This window comes from Muscardinus avellanarius, assembly GCF_963383645.1.
Source record: "Muscardinus avellanarius genome assembly, chromosome: 14".
NCBI lineage: Eukaryota > Metazoa > Chordata > Mammalia > Rodentia > Gliridae > Muscardinus > Muscardinus avellanarius.
In genome coordinates, this window is record NC_137800.1 from 53966210 (window position 1) to 53978956 (window position 12747).

Genomic DNA, 12747 nt, shown 5'->3' on the forward strand with positions numbered 1-12747 from the left:
AATAAATAAGTCACCAAAGAAACAGACCTCAAAATCTGGGGAACACTGAGGTTTAACTCTAATGTGCATATTTCTCCAATTTTTATTCCTTTGGCCTTTATACATTATTGCACATTATTAAAACTTATGTGAATGCAAACATTGGCTTTTTTAATAATAAAACATTCTCTAAGCATAAAGTACAAGTTCAGCATATATATGTTGATTTTCTCAGCTCCCTTTTGAAATATCATCAGTAGCAGTGTCATGTTGGAATAAATAAAATGACCTCATTTCAGTCAACACTTTTCTTTCTCCTACTGTGTTATTAGAAAATGGGTCAAAGTCAATAGAATATATATGTTCTTTAGTATCCATTTTCTGAATACAACCAAATTTGCTAAGTAAAAGGGATGGGATATTGGTTTTAAAGAAAAGCCATTGTCTTTGTATTCCATGTTAGTCTCATCTCTTTCCTCTATTCTAGAAGTGTTTAGCTTCCAATTCCAGAAAAGATTTATTACCTTTGTTAATACCTTTTAAACATTCTTTCCTTTCTATAGGTGGAGTGGCTGAAAAATGAGGAGCCTATTGACTCTGAACAGGATGAGAACATTGACACTAGGGCTGACCATAACCTAATCATCAGGCAGGCGCGACTCTCAGACTCAGGGAATTATACCTGTATGGCAGCCAACATAGTGGCCAAGAGGAGGAGCCTGTCAGCCACCGTGGTTGTCTATGGTAAGACCAGCCCAAAGGCAAGGAGTGGATAGGGAAGTAACGGGATGTATATTTTATTAACCTTCTCATGCTCAGAGAATTTGAGGACCCTGGTGGTCATCTACTCTGTCCTGCCTGCCCAACCTGGCTGGTGAGAAAACATCCTGATTGGTATTTATGCTTGCTGTTCTGTCCAAATTAGAATTCCCTGAGACAGTCAATGACATTTTCAATCTCTCCTTTTAAAATAATAAAAAGTTGTTTTATTTTCTTTCATTGTGTTTACATTTATACCTGACAAGCATGAGGTGGACAACCTCAGCTTTTATCACCATCCAAACCCAACATCTACCCCCATCTTCCCAGACCCACTGTCAGTTACTGCCTTTTCCACATATGAGGTGGACCCAAATCAAACATTATTCTTTACTATTTCAAGCCTCATATAAAATAATTTACCAACTATTTAAGTTAAGCCATTCCTTTCCATAACAGAAGAGCCCTGGTATTTGTTTTTGAAGCACTTACAGTAATAGAAATTCAAATGATGATATTTTCTTCTTATGCTCTGGATTTCCAAGTACTTTAGAGATGTGTTGATTAGGTTTTCCTATCTTTTGTCATTTGATTGCAAAGCATACCTTTTAGTTCTTCCTGGTCCAGATGAGTGGGTTGAGGGGAGACCCACTGCTTCCTCATCTCAGACTCTTGAACCCAGATACCTGACTCCCAGCACCTGGCACAGTGCCATTCACATAGTAAGCAATCAGTAAAAACCTCTCTCCTTTTTTTCTCCCCTCCCTTTTTGTGTCTCTCAGTGAATGGAGGCTGGTCTTCCTGGACAGAGTGGTCAGCCTGCAATGTTCGCTGTGGTAGAGGATGGCAGAAACGTTCCCGGACCTGCACCAACCCAGCTCCTCTCAATGGTGGGGCCTTTTGTGAGGGAATGTCAGTACAGAAAATAACCTGCACTTCTCTTTGTCCTGGTGAGATATACGCAAATTCCCTTTTTCCTTCCAATTCACCAACACTATTCAGCTGTGTGAAGCAGTTGATCTAGCCTTCCTTTCCAAAGTCACTCTTCCAGAAACTCATTACAGTGGCAAAGACATGGGGCGCTACCTCTATGCACAGTTTATAGCATTTTTTAATACTCATGTGACACCTACATTCAGTCAATAAGCCACATGCTCTGAAATATTTTTATAGGTCCCGTGTTTGCTTGTGCTGAACCATCCCCTTTTCTACTTGGGTTCTTCTGTGGCATGCATCTGTGTAATAGTACACAGGAATTAGCTGAGTTATCTTAAAGCACAAAGGATCAGGTACCCCAAACTTGACCTTTTATCTTTAGATTTTTTTATATATAGTACAACCGGCATTGATTGCACACTGTTGGAGCTGTCTTTGTTTTGTATTTGGCCTCTCCTTGTGTTTCTTTCTGAACAGAGCCCTCATTTACTGAATATGTCTTTCATCAGTTCTTCTGCTCACCTTTTCCTGGCTGTAACCCATTTATGCAATGAGAAATAGATGAGATGGAAGATGGCTTTCTTTATGGAAAGCATATCCTCCCACTGAGAAATAAATTGATCCTGCATCTCATATGCATGACAGACCATTAACTCCAAAAACACTGAGTGAAAGCCTCAAATTTCAGATTTATTTTCACTCAAAGCTAAGGCAAGGCTCTACCTGGCAGCATGTTCTTGGCATTTCCCTTTGAACTCATATTCAATAAATATTTATTGAGTGCTCACTATGTGCCAGGTACTGTGCAGGACACTTTTACACACATAATGTCACCTATGTCTGTGATGTGAATTTTGCTATTCCTAGTTGACAACAGTTGTAAAGCAAGGTCATGTGACTTACCCAGGGTACACAGCTGATAAGTTGACAGAACCAAGATAAAGACTCAGGCATTTTGCTTCAGGTTCAGTATCTTTTATATTACCTTTCTTTTGAATAAGTGCTTTAGATTAAAAATCACAGTACCTTAACCCACATAAGCATATTTAGACTATTCCTGAGAAGTACTGAAGTAGTTGCCTCAAGCAGCTGCCCTAATCTCCAGAGTTGCTTTTCAATGGAATTAAGTTCTGTTTATTTATTTCTACATATGGCAGCAGAACATGACCCAATCCATTTATGTAGGTCTTGTCATCTTGGTATTTTTATTGCCCTGTTTTAGTTTAACAGTATCTATATATTTGGGTTTAATTGTTTTATTGTGTAGGAGAATTTGGAGTTTAAAAATAGTTTATTCTACCCTCTGTTGTAAACTTGTCAACCCACCAGGCAGAGGCTGATTACCAGTAGTTTTTGCACATGGTTCACCTGTGTGTCTAAGATGCACTTGCATGTGAAAGATGGGGGAAGAGTGGGCAGTGCCATTAGTTGGCAACCCAAGAGTCATTCAAATGCTTCCCTAAACTTGGCGATTGGTCTCATCCTGAAGTAGCAAGAGAATTACACCACTGCTATAGTTAAGAAAGAACCAGAGAGAAAAAGACACACAGATCTGTTGTTACCTTTGTGTTGAATAGTGACTTCTTTACAATCCAGACCTAAGGACAGCAGCAGCCGCCTGCTTCCTCCTAATGGTTCATTTTTCTTTTTTCTCTCCAAAGTGGATGGGAGCTGGGAAGTTTGGAGTGAATGGTCTGTCTGCAGTCCAGACTGTGAGCATCTCCGGATCCGGGAGTGCACAGCACCATCTCCAAGAAACGGGGGCAAATTCTGTGAAGGTCTCAGTCAGGAATCTGAAAACTGTACGGATGGCCTCTGCACACTAGGTAATAACTTCTGCTTAACATCTTCAGTGTTTGTGACGTCCATAGGTTCATATACTTCAGGAAAGGATGCCACAATTATTAACTGGGTTAAAAAGTCAGCAGGAATCCCAATCACCAGGAGCAAAATGGGAAATTGTTGTAAAGTGTAGAAAACTAAACACATAATAGCCAGTTGTGGTGGCACATACTTGCAATGCCAACATTTGGGAGGCTGAGACAGGAGGATCATGGTTTATAGACATCCTCAGGTATTTTGTGAGGCCCTTTACAACTTAGTGATACCCTGTTTCAAAATAAAGAATAAAAACTAGGACTGGGGGTGTAGCTTGGAGGTAGAATGCCCCTGGGTTCCATCTCCAGTACCACAATAAAAGAGAGAAAGCAAAATATATTTTTACAAGATGGGGCAATTTTAAATATTTCACCACAATCTAATCAAATAATGTTTAAGGAGAAGTTATTTTAACAAAATATTTAAGGCCATCAGGAAGTACCATTTGTATTGGGAAGAATTCTGATACTGATCAGTATGTGCTTATATTTATCCCAAGAATTTTGAAGCATTTTAGGCACTAAATCACCAGAGGCCACATTTCTTTGGTAAGGAATATGTGTGATTGTGTCTTACCAAGAGTGAGGTCTGGGGAAATGACTCCTGAGGAGGTGGGTAGCTTTGTGTCACATTGACTTGAGGGAGTTAGAAATGGAATGTTCATAGCAAAACCCCCAAGTCTTTGTTTTCTTCTTGAGACTATTTCCAATCCCCAAGCAACTATCAAAGAGGGTCAAGAACAAGTTTTGGTAGTGTTCCTTACTCTTTCTGTGCCCCTGGCAGAGTCACTTAGCTTCTCTGTCAGGCAAAAAGGAATAGCCACTTTCAGTTATTGTCCAGGTGACATGACAAAAGGGCATATTCATCTCTCTTATGGCACTGAGTTGGTTCTCAGTAAATATTAATCCCTCTTTGGCTTGTATGTTTGAATGAACTGAGATGTTGATTTTTGCTTAGAAATTTAAGAAAAGTAGACTGGGACATACATATGCACAAGAACTGGTTATCCTTCTTGGAAAATTCCTTGAGTGATATCCAGAAAAAAATGATTATAGCTCAATAGTTTGAGATCCTTTTAGGAATACAGGACATATTTATTAGGAAATATAACAATAAATAGATTATCTTTTTGTTAAATTTCTTTTTCTGCTTCTATATAAATGGGCACCGTTGCTAACTGTTTTATGTTCAGAATGAATCTGTATTGTTATTCACCATTTAAAATGGTTGGTACACGGAAATGAACACTTATTAATAAACCACAATGCTCTTATTTGCTACTTCAAGTATTGAGTACCTGCACATATCAGAAACTATGCAAGGGGCTACAAGAGAAGACAACATAGTCACCAGTTTCAGTGATAAAATGGTGGTGCTCTCCAATAAATGCACCCCAAGCATTTGTCTTCTTCTCCACTTCTCAAATGGAAGGAAAATGAGCATAAACTGAATAGCAAGACATAGGAGAAACTATTTTTCTGGCAACCAATTGAATGCCATCAGACTTTTCTGAAACACTTCTTTTTAATATTGTTGTCATGTTTTTAAATTGACACATGAGGATGAAATTTCATATGCCTTTTGTAGAATGATTACAATATAAATATCTGGCTATAGGTTTAATTTTAGATAATCATGGTAATGTTTTCTACCAACTACATATCATACTTGTTCTTGGGAAGAAATCTGTGGGTCTAACTTAAAATTAATTGACCAAGACTTATTCTGGGAGTTACTTGATTGAAGACAAACTGTTGGCTACCTGATAATGTAACAAAGAATATCTACCAAATGTGTAAATATAGTTCCTTTGCACATGTATTGTGATATATTGTCACCTACCAGTTGAGTAAGAGTTCTGTTAAAGGATGAATGAAATGGCAGCAATGAGAATGTGTTGGCAAATGCAGAGCTGGCTGGGAAAACTGAGATGATATACTACTCAAGGCTTTCCAGAGAAGTAGAACCAATAGGGTGTAAGGTGTGCAATGGTGAGAAATTTATTATAAGATATTAGCTCATACAATTCTGAAATTTGGCAAGTGAAAAAATTAGTGGGCAGCAGAAACAGGAAGACCCGATGGCCCAGTTCATATGCTGTCAAGGATTGAGAATTTGCTTTCTCTTGGGAGAAGATTAGCCTTTTGTTCTGTTTAGGTCATCTGACTGAACAAGGCCCACTCACAATATAGAGGTCAGTCTACTTGACTCAATCTGCTGATTCAATTGTAACTACAATGTATTACAATATAGAAATGCCTAGAAGTTAATGTATGACCAAATATCTGGGCACTCCTTGCCCCAGTCAGGTTGACACATAAAATTAACCATCATCCTAGATACATATGTACTTGTGAAATTCAAAAGCCTCAGCCTTTCCATGGAGCCAGCAGTGGCTTTAAGGAATTCATTGATTTACTGAACGAACCCCTCCCCCCATGGGGACTGACCATGTATGGTTTTAATTACACCAGTAATCTGTTTGAATTTTCCCCAAGGTGGAAATAAAGTAGCTAGGAGGACAGGCTTGGAGTGTCTAGTTTTGGAGGTAGGATCTCTGTCAAATATGTCCATGATTAATAGTGCTTTATAAATCCTTTTTAAGCCATTCAATCTATTCATTTCTTCTATTCTCTTTTAAACTTAATCATGACTTTTCTAGCTTTCTTTGTCTGCACAGTAAGCATAATAGGTTATCTATGAAATATGAACCAGAAATGTAAGGGCAGCAGTGATTAAACTTTTGAGGGAAAAAGCTGAGGTTTATGAAACCATATAGTTAACTGAGATATATATGTCAGCAGGAAAGGATGGTGTTTACACAAGCCCAATACTAGCCTGAATTCTGTCCTTCTAGAGAGAGTAGCACCAATGAAAAGAAAAGGAAAAAAAAAGTAACATTTCACTATCTATGCAGGAAGCACTGGGCAGTGATATAATAAAAAAATCCAACATCACTCCATGTTCTTTGCTGGTACTCTGTCAGAGTGCTCTTGATGAAAATAGCTGTGCTTTTAGGATAAAGCTCCAGATATGATGGTTCAATTAAAATAGCATTTGGCAATAGCTCTGTGGAGCAATCGCTTTGGTGAAAGATCTAGGTCATGTTACAATTTGGGAATTTCCTTCATCCTAATTATTTTCTCTTTATAACAAACATGACCCTAAAATAGTTCTTCAATTTCCTCCTTCTCTTGGAAATTTGATTGTGACATTGTATGGCTCTTAGATGACCTATACTTCTCTGATTTTATTTAGCCTTCTGCAAGGCATCTGGTTTCCTTTTCTGTCCCCGAGGGCTGCGTTTCTCCTAAAGATGGAGCTGCCAACTCTGAATGATCACTTTAATATTTGGGTGTGATTGTTGCTTGGTCATTTGTGACTGAATCACAGGACCTTAATGTTATTCCATCACAGACAGCCACACCTAAATGCTCTCAGTGAGAAAATAAATGCCCCACAACTGGCAAAAGGAAGATTGAAACATTTTTTGCCATAGTAGTGAGACTTTAGATTCAATTGCAAGAATAAACTAAATATCCAGTGTCTTTATGCTAGAGCATTGCTTTTCCAGAGGAGAAAAACAATTATAGGGCCTGACAATCATGAAATAAGAATATTTGAATCCATGTTCTCTAAGCATGAACACCAGAACTCAGTAGCTTTCTATTGTCCTTTCTACTTGCTGATCAGAGCTGCCAGTGCTAAATACCTGTCTCAGTGACAGGAACAGAAAGGCAAAATGGTAGGGTGTTTAGTTTGATCCTGAGAAATAGGAGAAGCTTTCTCCCTCTTTCTTTATTCTAAGAGAAATACAAGTAAGGGTATGGCTTGAGAAGATTGAATGGATCTGCCTCAGAAGGGATACGTGCCTAGATGTGTAGTGTAACTAACACCAGAGAAATGCCAGGAGGGCCTGAGAGAGGAAATCTCCAGAGCTGAACATCAAGAGCTAATCTGTCCTTCTTGTCAAGATACAGCGCAGGTCAATTTAACATTGACAGTTCAGCAACTGAAATATCAGTTAAATGGTGGTTTGTTTTTATTTATGATGAACATATTGATATGAAAAGTTTGAATTGACAGTTGGGCAACCACATCAAGGATTAAGATGAGCTATATAATAGCAGGTTCAAATAAATATCCCCAGGCTACCTCTAATAATCTAACCACATTGTCTTTTAAAAGCTCTACTTAAATGACCTAGAGGAAGCACCTGGAAAGGTAAACCTCTAATCACATGAAAATAATGGCTGCTCTGTCAAGCATTCCCTCTTGGACTAATCAAGGCCTTATTGTTATCTATTTCAGTAATTACCTGAGGCACTTCCCTATATTTCCTGGAGTACTAAATAAGAGAAATTTTATACTGAAGAGAGCTCAGAGAATCTGCAACAGCTTCTTTACTTTTTATTGTTAGTTTGGTGGAATACTTGTTTTACATATAGGATTATAACAGATAAATATCTTTTTATCAAAACAAAACACAATTTCATTTTTTTTGGACAAAGATACAGAAATTATACTTGACTTATGATTTTTATTGCTGTGGTGATAACATACTAGGGATGAACCTAGGGAAACAATACCTCTGAACTACTCATCCAACCCTTTTATTTTTTAATATAAATAAGCAGGGTCTCACTAAGTTTCTGAGGGTCTCTCTAAATTGCTACAGATTGCCTCAAACTAGCAGTCACTTGCCCCAGCTTCCCAAGTATTGGGATTATAGGTGTGCACTGCCATACCCAGATTCATTCTTGACTTATTCTTCAAATTTTAGTTGGATAAGTTTATATTTTAGAACCAAATATAGGGAATAATTGTTTAATCATAGCATACACTCTACATTGAAAAGAAATGAAATGGGCATCAGCAACATAACACAGTAACATGATGCCTTCTTAGATTGCCACAAAGTTTCCTACTGCTTGCTAATCCTCCAAGTGGTTCTATTAAAAAAAAAAAAAAAAAAAAAAAACCTCATTCCATGCATACTACATAGTAGGTGCTCCTTTTTATGCAAAGAATTTTCCTCAAAGTACCCAGTTGCTTGCCTTTCTGCATAATAAACAACTGATTAATTCAGGGTTGCCTTCCTGTGCATTGTATAGCAAATGTGGTTGTAATACTGCAGAACCAAAGGGATGAGAAAAATGTAGAGTTGGATACATGTGAAGTCATTAGTAGCTTAGCAACAATTTCTGCCCCTGTCTGAATAAATATTGTTCCATTAGGGAACCCATAAAAAGACCGGTGAGTAACAAGCTAACAAGACAGAATGAAGTGCCTTGTTAATAAAAAGATAAAGATATCTGACTGTTTTTTGAGAATACTCCCTTCCAAATAAGGATTGACTTTCATCCATTGGACCATGACTGGTGTATATTTCATAAACTTGTAAAAGTCTTTGAACTTCTTATCAAGCAACTCTGAAACACTTAACATGTCTTTTGTCATCCAGGTCTTTTTCCTTTTGCCTCCCTCTGCTCTTTATTTCCTCGTGGATTTGTGCTACAGTACACAGTCATTGCAAATAACCTAAGTGATAATTGCTTTATCAAGTAACAGGAATTGAACCAATTATTCTGTATGCCTTCTCATACTCTCTTTTCGTGCACGGTTTCTTGTTCCTTTACACATTTTTTTTTAATCTCTAACATATTTTAGTGTCTTTTTTTAGTATGCTTATGTTCTCTGGGTGAAATTAAACAGGAAGTGCTCTGTTGTGCATTCAAAATGATCTCTGCAAGATTGTTTGTCTCGGGTAATAACTTGTTAACCTGGTTCACTCTATGAGAAGAATTGGAATAAAGAATTGGAATAAAATGTCCACTATACATAGAAAGGACTCTGAAACAAAATTTGGGCAGCTGAAGAGCAGGGTATGTGGACCTCCAGATCACATTACTTAAAGAAGAAAAATACAGAAACAAAGCAAAACCTAAAAAAAAATACAAGACAACTGGACAAATAAGAAGGGTCCCAGTGACATGTAAGCTGGAGACATAACCACTCAAAATCTTAAAAGCATTTCTTAAAGAAGTGGAAGGCTAGTTATAGAGCCAGAGATTTGGTGAGAATGGCAATCCACTGCCAATAAAAGGGAAAGAATTTGCAGATGGCATCCATGAAGCACTGGCAGGACAGTGACTATGAATGAAGGGGTCAGTGGAAGGTGTAGAAGCTGAGCTTCCACGTGTCTGTACCTGGGTTGAGTTAGCATTCATAACCAAAAGCTAAATACCTTCCAAGGTCCCAAGTGACTCTGAGTCTTTTTCATTTGGACTCTTCCAAAATTTAGAAATGGATATGAGCCTAGTATTGGGATGAATTAATAAAGGAGCCTTCTGGACTTGAAATTTATCCCACAAAAAAATGGTAGTTTGAATAATCAGGGATATGTGCTCAGATGCCTTGGTTTTAATTATGATTACAATACAATAAGCAGGAACACCATGAGCGAGTTTAATTTCTAAGTTTAAACATGCTCATCTATAAAATAGAAATTATTATAATATGCATTATTAGATGTTTTTTTGGGGAAGATGAGCAAATCTCTGTAAAACACTTAGTTTGCATAGTAAGCACTCCATCTGTATGGATAGTAATAGTAACTTTGATATGCACAGGTATATTTTTATAAAGGGATTCTTAGGGCAAGGAAAAAAGGTTCCCATGGTTTGCAAAAGTATCAAATGTATGACATGTATATTAAAATATTTTCTAACACATCTAGTACTTATCCTAATTCTAATATAATAACATCTAATTGTCACAAAAATGCATGAGACACAAATTACATTCTTTAATGCAAACCAATTCTGAGCAGTAGTTTGAAAAATATTGTCAGTTGTAGAAAAATATAGTTTCCAAGAACTGTAATAGTTGATGAGAATTCTTAAACTTACTTTCTAACAAAACTTCCAATCTCTATTGTGGACACTTCTAAGTAGCTGAATGAACAGCCTTCAGTTGTCCAGCCTTTCTTTACCCAACAGGTAGAAGTTAATCCTTAGGAGGAGACAGACCAAGCAACCATTAAAGCCCTAACCATTATTTTAAAATAACTCAAGAGGAAGGGTCAGGAGAGGGAATACCAAGGGTTCTGGATGATCTACTGGTGAGAAAATTAGCCACTCACAACACTGGCAGTGGGTTGTACAAGTTTCCTTCATTCATAAGAGATACATGCATTCTGACAATATTTTGTATTACATTAAAATATATGAGTACAGTTCACCAATGAAAAAAAGGAAAATAACTTTCATAAAGCAAATTGTGATTTGTTGATTCAAATTCAAAGCTCCTTTATTCCTGGTTGTAACCTCAACAACTCACACATTGCTAGACTGCATAGCAATACTCAAATCTGAGGATTCTTTGGACCGTTCTTGAATATTGAGTTGATATATGTCTAAAATTTTTCTTCTTCCACTTTTTGTGCCTAGGAATCTGGTGATGAAAGCCAAGACCTACTGAGTGCTAGGCAAGCACACTACCAGTGATCTACATTCCCAGCCCTTTCTTTTTTATTTTGAGACAAGGTCTTGCTAAGTACCTGAATCTGCCTTTGAACCTGAAATCCTCCTGCCCTATTCTCTGGAATAGCTGGGATTGTAGGCATGCACTCCCACACTGGCTCTTATATTCCATATTTTAAGATCCTCAAATTAGAAATATTGCCATGTTTTTTCAATAAGTTTAAAATACACAGTAGATTTAACTGTCAGGAGCTGTAGTCAGGAAGTTTCCAAAACTTAGCTTTGTCGTAGAAAGCATTCATTCTGTGAATTACAAATTCTACACTTGCAGAATAATTAGCTGAGTATTCTGCAGTATAAAACTCTGTGAAAGAAATATTAGTCTGGAGTAAAAAAAAAAAAAGATTTTATGTAGAGTGGTTGGGCTAAAAGAGAAATGGCAAGAACCCAATCAGGGAAGTGATTTAAAACTGAGTAATCTACTGTTGTAAAAAATTCAGTGGCCTCTTGGGTGTGCTGAACAAAGGGAATTAATAAAGATAGAGGAAAGCTCTCTATTTTGATCCCACTTTCCTCCTTAAATTACAAATTAAACACACATGATTCTTTAAGATGATTGAGAAAGGTGATGCATAAATGAAGACATTAACATCGTCAGCGGACATTATAATTAGCTCCACTTTCTCTGTTTTTCCTCTTTCTCCAGAATGATGGTGATGTAAATAGGAAAAGATCAGGCATTGTTTATATGTGTGTGGCACAGGGCAATGTTAGTGTCCATTGAAATAGAAAATCATCATTACTGTTAAAAAGATATGGTTGGATAGGAAATAAAAGCTCTAATCCAGGAGGCATGAGTGCTAGGACCCAGTTTAGATGTTTTGTTAGCCTGTGACCTTGAGCAAATCATGATACTGCACTTTGTGTTCATCTCTGTAAAATGAGGAATGTGAGCAAGATGATCTGCCTAAAAACTTGAAATCATTTTCTTTTTATAACTTCTATATAAATTTCATGTATGTGTGTAGGTTTATATACATATACACCTACAATGTACATACATGTATATGTAAGTGTGTATAGACATATTACATATGTATACAGAAAACTACCAACACACAGGATCACACAGGATATAATATATATTTCATAAAAATAATGTAAATAATAGCATTGACATGTCATTGTTTTTGAAACCTATATTTTTCTTAATTTGGGGGACTTTTTAAATTCATTCACATTTGAACTTAACCATTTGAGGGCAACTTTTGGATACTAAACAAACTACTCATCACAAAGGAATGATAAATGCTTAAGACCATGCATATACTAATAGCCCAAATTTTCTGAGTATATATAGATATAGATATAGATATATGTTGAAATATCACCTTGTACTGCATAAATATGTACAATTATGGGTTGTTCAAAAATACTTAAAATAAGCTGGGTGTGGTGGCACGCTTGTAATCCTCGCGCTTAGGAGGCAGAGACAGGAGGATCGCGTGGGTTCGAAGCCAGCTGCGTGCGCTGGCTTAGGAGACCCTATTTCCAAATAAAAATGTAAAAATAGGTCTGGGAGTGTAGCCCGGAGGTAGAAGGGCTTCCAGGAACCCCAGTACCACACACAAAAAAAGTTAAAATGTTGATAGGAAGTCAGAAATTTAAATGATTGGCTTAAAGGTAGAATACACAGATATCACTTGGGAGA

The 12747-nt window shown here is 37.1% G+C and overlaps 1 protein-coding gene across 3 annotated transcripts in view; it reads left to right on the forward strand.

Annotated features, from left to right (window-relative positions):
- Positions 1-12747, forward strand: part of UNC5D (unc-5 netrin receptor D) — a gene marked incomplete at both ends in the record, with an annotated part of 663802 nt that overhangs the window by 545582 nt on the left and 105473 nt on the right. For 2 of the 3 annotated variants that reach the window (XM_080710801.1, XM_080710802.1), the window contains 3 exons: positions 543-723; positions 1521-1688; positions 3336-3500. In XM_080710801.1, coding sequence (XP_080566927.1) covers positions 543-723; positions 1521-1688; positions 3336-3500 — 514 coding nt within the window. The remainder of the gene's footprint in view (positions 1-542; positions 724-1520; positions 1689-3335; positions 3501-12747) is intronic. The other variant, XM_080710803.1, reaches the window with a different exon arrangement.